The following is a 14,019-nucleotide window of genomic DNA, read 5'->3' on the forward strand; positions in this document are numbered from 1 at the left end:
TCCATGGAACGATAATCGTTACTTATGATCGTAATTGCGATCGTTTCTCTTCGCTATTTATTCGCTATTGCGTTCGTATCTATTGAGAACGACCGAACGATGTCTTATTCAATGCGAACGATTTGCGAACGAGCAACGATAAAAATAGGTCCAGGTCTTATTAAACGATCAACGATTTCTCGTTCGGTCGTTAATCGTTAACTGCATTTCAACCGAACGATTATCGTTCAGATTCGAACGATTTAACGATAATCTGAACGATAATCGTCCCGTGGAATAGGGCCCTTAGAGACGGAAGTGGGAGGTTTGGATGTAATAAAGAATTGACCAAATGCGGAGACGCACAGAAAAAGGCTTGACAACAGAGGCAGGCGCTGTAATGTGGGGAGGGGGCGTGGCCTCCTTCTGTGCCTAATTTATCATGGTTCCAGGCATAAACCATTAAAAAAACTCTACACTTCTGCAATAGGCGCAGATCAGGCCAGCTTTACTAAGAGGTGTGCGTCAGGTCTTATTAAATCTCCACCAAAAAGTTAGTTTTTTGTAAGATTCTGTTTCAGGCAAAGGACAGGATGTCATCAAAATAGAGACTATATTGAACATCAGCCTCTCCCTCAGTGCAGTATACATTGTTATTGAATCTTCTGTAAGCTGAATGTAGCACACGTTCAGGTCACATTTTTGACAAACAAGTTAGAATTCTTAAAGGGGTAGTTCAGCAAAAAAATAAATAAAAAAATTCTTTCCAATCAACTGGTGCCAAAGATTTGATTTACTTGTATTAAAAATGTAAAATATTCCAGTACTTATCAGCTGCTGTATGCCTTACAGGAAGTGGTGTTTTCCTTCCAGTGTGACACAGTACTCTCTGCTGCCACCTTTGTCTGTGACATGTTCTGTACAGAGCAGTAGCAAATTCCCACAGAAAACCTCTCCTGCTCTCCAGACTGGAAAGAATACACCAATTCATGAAGGACATACAGCAGCTGATAAGTACTGTACTTGAGATTTTTTTTATATATATTTTTTTTTATATTTTTTTTATTTTTGTGGAACTAACCCTTTAAGCCCATCCATTTTTACAGACTGGTTTGTATATATTAAAAAGAATATACAGAATATACCATTTATCTAAAACAGTGATTTTCAACCAGTGTGCCATGGCACACTAGTGTGCCGCGACACATGGTCGGGTGTGCCGCGGGGAAAGTTCCCCAAACTATGGTGCTCCTGTGAAACAGGAGAAAACAATGGGGGAGAGAAACCTGGGGATGGGGGAGAAACAGGGGAGAGAAGCAGGGGGAGAGAAGTTTGGTGGAGAGAAGCAGGGGGGAGAGAAGTATGGTGGAGAGAAGCACAGGAGAGAAGCAGGGGGGAGAGAAGCACAGGAGAGAAGCAGGGGGGAGAAGTATGGTGGAGAGAAGCACAGGAGAGAAGCAAGGGGGAGAAGTATGGTGGAGAGAAGCACAGGAGAGAAGCAAGGGGGAGAAGTATGGTGGAGAGAAGCACAGGAGAGAAGCAGGGGGGAGAAGTATGGTGGAGAGAAGCACAGGGGAGAAGTATGGTGGAGAGAAGCACAGGAGAGAAGTAGGGGGGAGAGAAGCACAGGGGGGAGAAGTATGGTGGAGAGAAGCACAGGAGAGAAGCACAGGGGGGAGAAGAAAACAGGCCCAGGTTTCACACTGAGTGAGTATAAATACATTTAGAATCTATATTATTAACTATATGTATAATATGTACTGTTTTAGTGTCATTTTGTGCCATTTTGGTTGGTGGTGTGCCCCGGGATTTTTTAAGTATAAAAAGTGTGCCGCGGCTCAAAAAAGGTTGAAAATCACTGATCTAAAACACCATGTTTTCCAAGGTACCATGGTTAATACAGTGCTAATACTTTCTCACTTGTGAAATCATTGCAATATTTAGTAATCATAACAAATAAAATTTCTGGTGCAAATTTGACTATTCCTTAATATTGCAAACTCTCTATCTTACAACATTACGGATACATGTGCCCCTTACTCCATCCGGTAAGGATGACAATGAGCAAAGTATTTAAAGTTATGGGTTTGTGTACATGGGTAGTAACACTGATTTAGAGAGCAATCGGTTTACATTCTGATTAAAGTGAAAACCACCCCAGGGAATCCAATAGATCCACTGCTCCTGTCTATGGTATTTTAATGTTGCAATATTGTTCACTAAATTACTTATTTCTCACAATCCTTTATGCAGGATACTGAATGGTGAGCAAAGCCACTAAAGGTCCATAAATAACTATAAAGACAATAGGCATAAACCATGACCACAGAAATCAGAACACACACATCATCAACCATCACACATAATATGTTACTTTTATTGGCCGTGACCAAGTAAATTAGCACTTCATGACAACACTGTAATGTTGTACTGTAAAGCTGTACACTGTGCTATAGTTTTTAGACTTCAATGGACTTCTTTAATATGTATTTTTATGCACTTTTTTTATTTTGATTTCAACAAATGAAACTTCATTTTCTCATGAAAAATTATACAATTCTGCATTTTACTTTCTATATAAATTGTCAAGATTTTTAAGGTCTCTCTGTAGTCATTAAATGGGATCCTTCACTGTTTACTTCTACTTGGGAAAAACTTTCCTGTCATGTGATGCAAACAATGGTGTATGGCCAATAACATTTCCTGAGCTGCTCCCTGCTGGTTGTATCCTATGTAGAGATGAGCGAACCTCGAGCAGGCTCGAGTCCATCCGAACCCGAACATTCGGCATAGCGGTGGCTGCTGAACTTGGATAAAGCCCTAAGGCTATGTGGAAAACATATCTAAGTATTAATGTTTTCCAGACAACCTCAGAGCTTTATCCAACTTCAGCAGCCCCCGCTATGCCAAATGCTCGGGCTCGGATGGACTCGAGCATGCTCAAGGTTCGCTCATCTCTAATCCTGTGGTGTCTGCCTCTTTACAGCACATGCATGGTGGCTCTTGCATGTTTTCTGCACTCACTTCTTCTGGGTGCTGCCATGTTTCTCTTCCACCAATGTTATGCCACCAGTCCCTATTACAAGGTTGATTTGACCTTGTGTGCTGCAAATGTCTACAGACGTAGGCACCATCAGCAGGAGTATAGTGACACAATAACACTGTACTGTAGTCAGCATTCTGCAGGCCTTGCATCTGCCCGTCCCTGGGTGGGTGCCATCCAGACAAGTGTATGAGCGGTGATGCATACATTGCATACAAAATACAGTACATTCACTGGGTATCTAAGGTACTGTCCTTTGTAACTTACTACATTCACTGGGACAGCATTGTTAATGAGAATGGCAATTTGCAAGTTTAGTATACAATAGTGAATGTTAAATAAGTTTATTTCAGTAGAGTTATCAGCTCTGCATTCTAAAGCTTTTATTAAATGAAAAAAGTATATATAATTTTAAAAGTTCGCTTCGTCAGACTTCACCCAACTGAAGAAAAGTTCGGGTTTGTTCGAACCTTAAATGGACTGCACTAAAAAAAGCTAAACAATTGCAGGTGTTAGGTGCTTTAGTGCAGTTTAACAAGTTCACTCCTCAATACTTACCTATCTGTGCTCCCCCAGTGCTTCCTGCTGATCACAGCCAACTTCACTTCCTGACTGAGACGAGAGTGACAGCCCACTTAGCTAATCACTGGCCATGGCCAATGATTGACTGGGTGGGCTGGAGGAGGCTGCGATCAGCTTGGGACAACAGACATCTATAGGAAGACACTGAGAGAGTGCAGACATGTAGGTCTAGGTTCTTTTTTTTTATCTCCTTTTAATAAGTATTAAAATGTGCGTCCGTTATCTTTTTACAAACTTGTTGCGAACTTTGCATAACAAATCTCGGTTTGTGAAGTTTGGTTCACTCCTCTCTATTCCTCTTGAAAAATGTGAAAAAAAATTTTTAAAATCTATTGGAGAAATTTTATATCTTCTTAATTGAAAAACTTTTACTTACTAAGGGTATGTTTACACTGAGAAAATTCTGTGGAATCCTGCCTGCCTCACTGTGGGAGGGCTCGCGCACCTCCACTCTCTGCTCAAAGAATTGACATGTCAAAAAAACATAGTTGTGTTACAACTCAGCTCTATTGTTGTTAGTTTATTTGTTGTATTGTAGCTGTTTTTGGAGGCTGCTACAATACCAAAAACAGCTGATATATTTCTTCTAATTCCAAATAAGTCATGCAGCTATCATCAATAATGAACACTATGACTCAGATGTACTAAAACTATCAATGTGTCACACATTATTTAATAAATCTGCTGACATTGCTTGATTTTGGCGCACCAGGTCACTACTTAGGCCACACCCCCTTTTCGGACCAGGTGGAAAAGTGTCTCTGAAGTCTCAAAAAACTAATAAATGTGGAGAAAGGTTCCATGCACCAGATTTTTGGACAGAATTCTGGCGCAGACACATTATCACATCTGGGCCCATATCTTTCTGCTTTAACATCATACAAGATACCATTAGAGTAAGCCCTTGTCACTGTAATCCTCCATACAGGCCAGCTGTTTTCTTAACAATAAGCCCCGATGCCCAATAAATCTTATGCAAAGTCTTTATTATATAAAACAGAAACATTTGTTTAAAGCTCTGTGTTGTAAAGCTAGCACGAAGCGTGACCGCTGCTCTCTTTCTGAGGCCGGCGAGCTTGTACAATTAGAATCTGTGCGGTACACCGGGCCAGCAAACATTTCAGTGGTTAATGAATGACGGTCGGCTCTTTCATACGTCTGACTGCCCCTGTAGTCACGAGGCTCTGGAAACGTTTAATGTATGTCACTGCACCGAAAAGAAAAAAAAAAAAAATGCCGTCCCTCTGTACATTGATAATCAGAGCTTTGGGGGGATTGGGAAGGAGCAGTTTTTGATTATAATGTGGCTAAGTTTCAGAACAGGACTTTTACCAGGTGCAACCCTCTAATTTTATAAATCGGCCCTCGCCCTCCGCCAGCTTCTCAAAAGAAAGCCCGGCTTAAAACATGTTCACAATTTTCCCCATGCTGAATTAATGGCACTTCGGATTTAACTTTGAAACATCTCCCACCTCTTCAGGGAGCCATCTCACAGCCTGGCAGTCTCAGTTTCCCAGTGGGGGGAAAGCCTCCCAATTAAGGAGCCATTTCAAAACTGCTGACAAAATGCAATATTGAGATATGTATAAATATTTCATATGATGCCTGAAAAGTTTTTTTTTTTCTAGAGCTGTCTGGCAGTCTCTCTTTAAAATGGAAAAGAAAGTCCCCATGCCAAACACATAATATAATAAAAACACAGACTAAACTTGGAGTCGTATACATGGGATATGTGACATGTGTGGTATTTAAAGTTTTTTTTTTTTTTACTTTTTCATTCAAGTTTGGTCGAACATTTGATACTTTGCTAAATAATACGTGAAAAAAAAAGTGCTTAAGAAAATAAAATAAAGCAATAGCGTTTCAGTGATTTAAAATTAAACATTACAGTTATATACACCGTGGGGAGCTCCCATACAACTGTAATGTCATCCACTGTAACATAAACTAGGAGAAAGCTCAACCTTACTAATCTGTCTTAGGCTATGTTCACACAACGTCAGAAAAAAAGAAAAGGCAGGCGATTTTGATATTTAAAAAAACGTCAGTATTTGCCGTGATTTAACTGACTGCAATGGCAATGCATTTAAGTCAATGGCAAGAAGGACATCCAATGCACACAATGCATTGAATAACGGACGCGGACGTTTTTACTGTGGATGTCAAAATAATGAACATGATCATTATTTTCGGGTGTCTTTTGCAAACAGTGGACGTTTTTCATTAGTTGTTCACACAGTTTTTCTTTTGTCACCATTTTTTCTCAGTTTTTACTATTAAATCCAATGGACTTTTCAATTAGGCCGCATCCAAAGGCCAATTAGTAACCAAACTAGAATAATGTACAACAGGGGAGACCAGAAAGCTAAATGACGTCTGTTATTTTAGACTCAAAATAATGGACGTCATTTTAAACAGGCTGAAAAAACGTTGTGTGAACATAGCCATACAATGTCAGGCTGGGTTCACACTACGTATATTTCAGTCAGTATTGTGGTCCTCATATTGCAACCAAAACCAGGAGTGGATTAAAAACACAGAAAGGATCTGTTCACACAATGTTGAAATTGAGTGGATGGCCGCCGTATAACAGTAAATAACGGCCATTATTTCAATAGAACAGCCGTTGTTTTAAAATAACAGAAAATATTTGCCATTAAATGGCGGCCATCCACTCAATTTCAACATTGTGTGAACAGAGCCTTTCTGTGTTTTTAATCCACTCCTGGTTTTGGTTGCAATATGAGGACCACAATACTGACTGAAATATACGTAGTGTGAACATAGCCTCAACCTGCGGCAATACTGACTGCCTGCAATTTTACTAGTGCAATTAAATGACCTGATCTGTGCTTATTTAGGCAACATGTAACTGACTATAATAAAAACACCTAATGGACTATTAGTGTAGCTAAGGCATTGCTTAGAGATTTGTCACATTTAAAGTGACACGGTACCCACAATCTGTCCCCCCCCCCAAACCACTTGTACCTTCGGATAGCTGCTTCTAATCCAAGATCTGTCCTGGGGTCCGTTTGGCAGGTGATGCAGTTATTGTCCTAAAAATCAACTTTTAAACTTGCAGCCCCGTGCCCAGGGGGGGGTATCTGTGCCCTAACTTTGCACCACCCCTCCGTCCCTCCTCCCCACCCTCTTCATCATTAGGAATGCCAGTGGAACATTAACTCCTGTCTGAACATTGCACAGATGCTTAACAATCCAGACCATGTGCGGGGCTGACACAGGTGGGAAAAAGGAGACAATCTGCCTGGAGGTTTGGGGGGTCAGATTGTGAGTACAGCTTTAAAGGGCATCCGTCAGCTGCAATTCACGTTTAAAACTGCTGACACCATTAAATAGCTTTTAGGGCAAGAAGACACATGGTATCTTTTATATATCTGTCCTGGCTTCCAGAAGCTTTTTGGGCTTCCTGGTGTCATTTAAACAAGGAGGAAGAATAAGGAGCTATTCAAGCCTGTACCTATTCAAGAGCTTGAAAAGGCCTTGACTCTTTGCAACAATTTATCTACATTCTGGAACCACAGCTGGATATATGAAAGATAACATGTGTCTCGAGATGAGCAAGTACTAAAATGCTCGGGTGCTCGATACGAATATTTCCCGATGCTCAGGTGATCGTTTCGAGTAATGAACCCCATTGAAGTCAATGGGAAACTCGAGCATTTTTGCAGGGGACCAAAGCTCGGCACAGGGAAGGTTGCCTGAAAAACTGGAAACCTCTGAAAATGATGGAATCAACACTGAAATGGACAGGAAACAGCAGGGGCAGCATGTATGGACGCCTCTAGGGCTGGCTAATCGCACAGTAAGGATAGGTATAGCCAGCCCAGCCAGCCAAGAGAATGTCAGCAACAGGACAAATTGACTACTGAAAGTTGCACTACAAGTCCAAGCCAGCAGCCAAGAGTAGGGAAAAAAAAAGTTTTAAAACGGGACCTGATTCTTATACTTTATGCCCAAGTCATCTTATCTGGCCAGCCAATCACTGCTATCGACATGTAGGCTTCCCATGTGATGCTATGAGCTCCCAAAGATTTTCCTGCACCATCGAGTACTCTAATACTCGACTGAGTACCAAGCTCGGACGAGCATGCTCGCTTATCTCTACATATGTCTCCTTGACCTAACAGTGTCAGCAGTTTGGAAAGTGAACTGACACTGACAGATTCCCTTTAAAGGAGTTGTCCGTGGATAATCTTTTACAAATGGGTGGTGTAAAAAATTAAATGATTCTTACAGCGGGTCACCACTTCTTTCGGAATCCAGTGACGTTGTTGCCAGCTTAGCCAATCACTGACTAAGGTAAGACATAGCTGTGGCCTGGGATTGACTGAGCAGGGCACAAGAAACAGCAGTGAACAGTGGTAAGGGGCTCAAGGAAGGTCAGTATCACTCATTTTAAAACACCCTTCATGCACACATAAACATTAAAAAGAGAGAGGAGTGCAACACGGGCATGCTACAGTTCAATCCCCCTGCATTTAAATACCGGTGGTTAAAAAAGTTAGAGGTGGCCTTAGGGGGGCCTGAAAAACATATGAGGAGAAGAGTCTGACAGATGGGGAGCCAGACCCGAACAAGGGACTTTCTCTATATCATCTACAGTATGTTGACGTAAGTTAGTGTCCTAGTTGCTGCTGGGACACCTTCTTATAGATGTTAAGGAACAAGTGGAATTTCAGCATCATACTGTGCATCGGAAGACTCTTTCCAACTCTTTGGAGGGTGAGCCGATTACATTTGTACAGTGCATTTTCGTCTATAGTATATGCCTCGATAATGAATATGGGTAAGGGTTGTCTTCACGACAAGTTTTTTGTGGCATATTACAACAAGCTTACATATAGCCATCCAAATCTAACCAAACTAAGTTTACAGAGTTTATAATATAATGGTGCTTACACTTATTTAAATTTAATATGGAAAGGCAGCAGAAAATTTGGCAAAGTTCCTTTCCTTTTTTTTGCTCTTGATGGATTGACATATTGCCAAAATAAATGAGTGTGGATTGGTGCACTGGGAAAATAATAAATCACATCCAAACCACTTAGGTTGAGTTTAGGCTATGTTCACACTACGTTTAACAGTGTGAACTGCCATCCGCCGGGCTGTATTCAGGACGTTCCTCCAGCTGATACCTCTGTATCAGCTGCAGGAACGGTCTATTTTTTAACATTAATTTTAGGGCACCGTTGGGTGTGGCTGCAAATCAACTAGCCATTCACTTCAATGTAATGTGCGGCCGCCGCCGCATATCACATTGTGTGAAGAGTTGTTATTTCCGGACGCTGTTTGGTGGACATCATCCGGAAATAATAGACAGGTACATGATTTTAACACCAGTTCTAAAGAACGGGTGTTAACATAACACTGTGTGAACACAGCGGGCGGCATTGACTTCAATGCAATGCTGCCCCTGCAGTAAAGAACGGACACTGATTCCATTGCAATCAGCGTTCATTATTTACTTAAAATCAAGTTGTGTGAACATAGCCTTACACTATGTTCTTGTGTAAATTTAACTTTTTTGCTGTATACACAAATGTTGTCAACCATGCTTTTTATATACAGCAAAAATATCCATTGGGATTGCAGTCAGTCTTATAGACATCCTAAGCCATAAAAGGCAGATGTAGTTTGGCGTTACAATTCGGAAGCAGTGTCTAATTCTGGAAAACTCCTTTTCTTGACATTAGACTCCATAAATCTGTACAGTAACAGGAAGCAGACGTGTAAAAGAATTCTGCGGATACAGTACATGGATTTATGGTATCAACATTTACATTTTGGAGTTGCTTTCAAAGCTATAAAAATGTGCCTATAATCTCTAATGATTATCTACAGGGACAGATTAAAGAAGACACTTCTCCACACAATAAAAGATATAACAAGGAACAGTCTCACACAATGACTGGTTGCCAGGAAGAACTGACAGAGGGGAGTGATGACACACGCACATGCTTGGCCAGGAGACAGCAATGTGGAGGGCAAATATGGCTGACTGGATATATACTCTATTTGTGTAATAAAAGAAAGGCAGTGGATAAAAATGGTAGAACTTACATTTAAATGACTGAACACATTTACTATACCTGAAAAAGCACTGTCAGGTATATTCTCATATTCCATTTTTTTTTTATTTCCACAATGCATTTAAAATAATAAAGTAAGCAATTTTCCGGTAATTATTAATAGCTTGTTTTCTATGTTACCGCCCACCCTTATGCTCTAAAAGCAGTGGTCTGACTGGTGTATACATCTGGCTCTCATCCACCATCAAGACCTTCAAAAGCAACCCAAACACCCATCTCTTTAAACTAGGCTACAACCTGCAATAACTCTGCACCACACTTTGACTAGCTGCCCCCTTACCTACTTCCTCCTTTCCTTACCTTGTAGATTGTAAGCCCTCGTGGGCAGGGTTCTCTACCCCTATGTACCAGTCTGCCATTTACCTTATTCATGTAATGTGTTTTGATTTAGTATTTTGATGTTCTGTTTGTCACCCCCTAACTGCTCCTAACATTGCTCTGGACCGAGGAGTAAACTGCAAACAACACGGGAATGGTGCTGAGGAGGAAGGTAAGAAACATACCTTCCTCCTTGGTGGCCCGTGGGCAATAAGGGGCTATCAGCAGGTTAAATTTTTTTAACCTTCTGATAGTTACCCTTTAGGGTCTGTTCACACGTACAGACTCGCAGCTGAAATCTTGCTGCGAGTTTTACAGCGAGATCAGTTACGAGTCAAGGTCCTGGCAGGCCCCAGTACTACATACTCGCAGAGGTCTGAAAGACTGCTGCGAGTATGTAATGCAGCCGTCCCCTTAACCCCTTCTGCTCCGGCCTGGCTCACGCTCCGCTGTCTGTATATACATTACCTCTGCTTGCTGCATAGGATCCTGGCGTCCTGCTCTCCCACCCATCCAATCAGTGTGTTGCCCAGCCGCAGCCACTGATTGGCTGGGCAGGAGAGCAGGACGCCAGGACCCAGTGCAGGAGAGAGAGGTAATTTATATACAGACAGCAGAGCGGGAGCAGAAGGGATTAAGGGGATGGCTGCATTACTGATGTCTGAAAGACCGCTGCGAGTATGTAGCACTGGGACCTGCCAGGACCTTGACCTTGATCTCGCTAAAAAACTTGCAGCAAGATTTAAGCTGCGAGTCTGTACGTGTGAACAGACCCTTAAGGTTTTTATCTGGGCCATGATACTTTGCCCACAGGATCACCAGTGGGATGATGTCTATAATACACAGCCACACTCCTACAGGAACTGTAAAAGTGCCAAAGAGAACTCTAATTCCAGTATACAAGCCCATACTAATAAAATTCATTTAGTGTTACACCCATTGGGGAAAGAGGGAATGTATCATTGTTTTTTTGTGTAGGCTTGGTGTAAAATTCTTACAAGTTTGCAACTCATAACACATCTTGAGTGAAAGCAGGAGAGGATTACACAAAAATTGTCAGGGTTGTGCAATAATTTGCACGGATCAAACTACTGGTACCATCCAGTGACCATCCAGAGCCCTGTTCTACAGCACCACCGGAGGGGAAATACAGAACTGCAAACTACCAATTCAAATCAGTCAGCTGACCAGATAAGGCCTAAACATGCTGGTTCTCCCAGATCTAATATATAAGGATCTGGATTGGGAACTAAATTAAACTAATTAATGACATTGCAGTCACAGGCCCTCACAGACGAGGTACTGAACAGCCCTAATAGACTAGACCATGTGGCACTGCCAGGGAAATAGAGGCATGTAGCTACTGTATGGAACCACAACAGGTGACAATGGCATGTAACCAATATACTGTATGCATTGCTTACAACACAGTAAAAGGATTAAATAGTACAAAGGTAAGACACCTCATTTTAAAGGAGCAACCCGGTTATATTAAAGGGGTAGTGCGGCGCCAAGAAATTATTCACAAAATAACACACATTACAAAGTTATACAACTTTGTAATGTATGTTATGTATGTGAATAGTGCATTATACAGTACATACCTGATACGCATCAAACCCCGTCTTCTGACTGTGATGTAATCTTCGGGAGGCCGGCCGACCTGCTACTGCCGTCCCTCATGCCGGTCCCCTCTGTCAATCGCGGCTGAGCATAGTTATGACGCGGCAGAGGGGGGCCGGCACGAGGGACGGCAGGAGCGGGTCAGCCGGACTCCCGAAGATCACATCACTGTCGGAAGACGGTGGACGGGGGTCGACGCGTATCAGGTATGTATAATGCACTACACTTCCGGGTCCACGGGCAGGGGTCGGGGAATACAGTGAAGGGGGCCATTCACATATATAACATACATTACAAAGTTGTATAACTTTGTAATCTGTGTTATTTTGTGAATAATTTCTTAGCGCCGCACTACCCCTTTAACATTAGTTAGATTATCCACAGAAACCTCTTAAAAGAGAGAGAAAAAAAAAACATAAGCATAAATATATTAAAAACAATGTATATAAACAATATAATAAGGGCCTGCTCACAAGCACATACACTCCACCTCCATTATGTGGTCTGTTTCCTAATAACACAATAGAACATAATACGGTCTATTATATAATTTTTAGATTAACATTCCTTAAAGAGTAAAATAACTCAAATCACTTGTTCTTAATAATAATAAAAAATTAGAGATAAAGTAAATATTTTAGCTCAGTCCTCAAAAAAACTGAGGACACAAACAAGAAAAGAAAAAAAGTAGTAAAATAAACCAGGCACCGGAGTCATAAAATAGTACTGTAATACTACACCATACCTAGGACTGCTTAACAGCTCAGAAGAAGAAAAAAAAAAAAGATGCTTTAAACAATGCAGAAAATGATGTGCGGCATTTATCAAATTTACTTACTTTTGCTCTTTGATCCACTGATTAACATTTGCAGCCACAGATTCACTTTCCTTATGGAGGCGACTGTTGTCAGTTTGTGTTGCTTGTAGAGCTTGGCGCAGGATTTCCAGCTGTGGATGTAGACAGATCAAAGACTATGATGGACTCCCTAGAACAAGGGCTATCTGGAATACTAATAATAGTCTGTAATACTTGTAAAGAATCAAGTCATTTTTCTCCACTCCTTCAAATAATCATGGTTTCCTTGTACATGCTATTAATTGATTCAATATGCGAGATGGAATGTCTGAACCTTTCCCACGCTTTACATTTACCAGTTTACTATAATATGCATTACTTTACCTCCAGAGGTTGTTTAATTCAAATCAGGCTTATATTATAAAAAAATATATATATATATGAAAAGAGCCGCTGCAACTTGTAATGTTTAAGCCGGGGTTCTAGGTAGATGTGTGCATCATCATATGATTCCCATGAAGAAGCTATCTGCCGTTTCGGTATAACTTCAAAACTATTAAAAGAACATAAAAAACAAAAACAGATCCTGGCCAAGATCAGAGGAAAGTGATTCGAGTTTATCTGTAAACTATCTGTATTTCTTCTGATGAGTTATTAGAGGGCTGATTACATGGTAAAGCCCACTAGATCTATTTGAGTACCTGCTTTAGCTCCAGATTGTCCACCTGTGTTTTAATATTCCCTGCTCTGAACTCTTGACAATGAACATACACCTGCAGGTGGGCTCCCATCCATCCCATACAGCTGGCCATACACACTGGATTTCATCTGATCATCTAACGTATATGTTGGCTGTACCACACAAGCCGGATGCTTTTGTTCTCGTCGGCAAAAGACACCGCTCGAAGAGTCTGGCAGTGACTCTCTGCTCTCTACCCATTTAGAATATATTCACACAGGGATCAGGAAAAATAGCTGTTGGCTGACTTTTCTATCAGCCTTCAATACATGACCAGCTTAAGGCCGGGTTCAGACTACGTAAAAAAAACACGGCCGTATGTCATAACGACGGCCATATTTGCGCAAACAATGGACAATATTTTGTGAATAACGGCCGTTGTTGCCGCAAATACGGCCGTGTTTTTTACGTAGTGTGACCACGGCCTAAAAGGGTTAGTTACTGTAACTTGCAGTAACTTTTTTTAAACCTCGTTCAGATATGTTAAAAGTTTTTTTTTTTTTTCCTTACTTTTTATTTTCATATCCAAAAAAAAAGAACAACATCCAAAAGGAAGACAATATTGCATCATTTTTTATCCCCCCCCCCCCCCCCCCCCCCATAAACCCCCAGCCCCCCTGGAAGAAATCATGTAAGAGTCAATCAAAACCATCAAAAAAAAAAAAAAAAAAAAAATTAAAATAAATATATAACCCTTAAATCCACTTTCCCCAGATCTTATTCCATCTCTTAGCTGCTTTATATGATTTAGAAGCCAACAATCTTTCATATTCTTTGACCCTAAATGTCAGAGACAGCCACTCTCGAACATCGGGAGGTCTTTCTT

At 41.1% G+C, this 14,019-nt stretch overlaps 1 protein-coding gene across 4 annotated transcripts in view; it reads right to left on the reverse strand.

Moving 5' to 3' along the window:
- Positions 1-14,019, reverse strand: part of LOC138783143 (polyamine-modulated factor 1-binding protein 1-like) — a 279,398-nt gene that overhangs the window by 74,408 nt on the left and 190,971 nt on the right. For all 4 annotated transcript variants that reach the window (XM_069957440.1, XM_069957441.1, XM_069957443.1 and 1 more), the window contains exon 21: positions 12,497-12,606. In XM_069957440.1, coding sequence (XP_069813541.1) covers positions 12,497-12,606 — 110 coding nt within the window. The remainder of the gene's footprint in view (positions 1-12,496; positions 12,607-14,019) is intronic.

Source organism: Dendropsophus ebraccatus, chromosome 2, assembly GCF_027789765.1.
Source record: "Dendropsophus ebraccatus isolate aDenEbr1 chromosome 2, aDenEbr1.pat, whole genome shotgun sequence".
Taxonomy (NCBI): domain Eukaryota; kingdom Metazoa; phylum Chordata; class Amphibia; order Anura; family Hylidae; genus Dendropsophus; species Dendropsophus ebraccatus.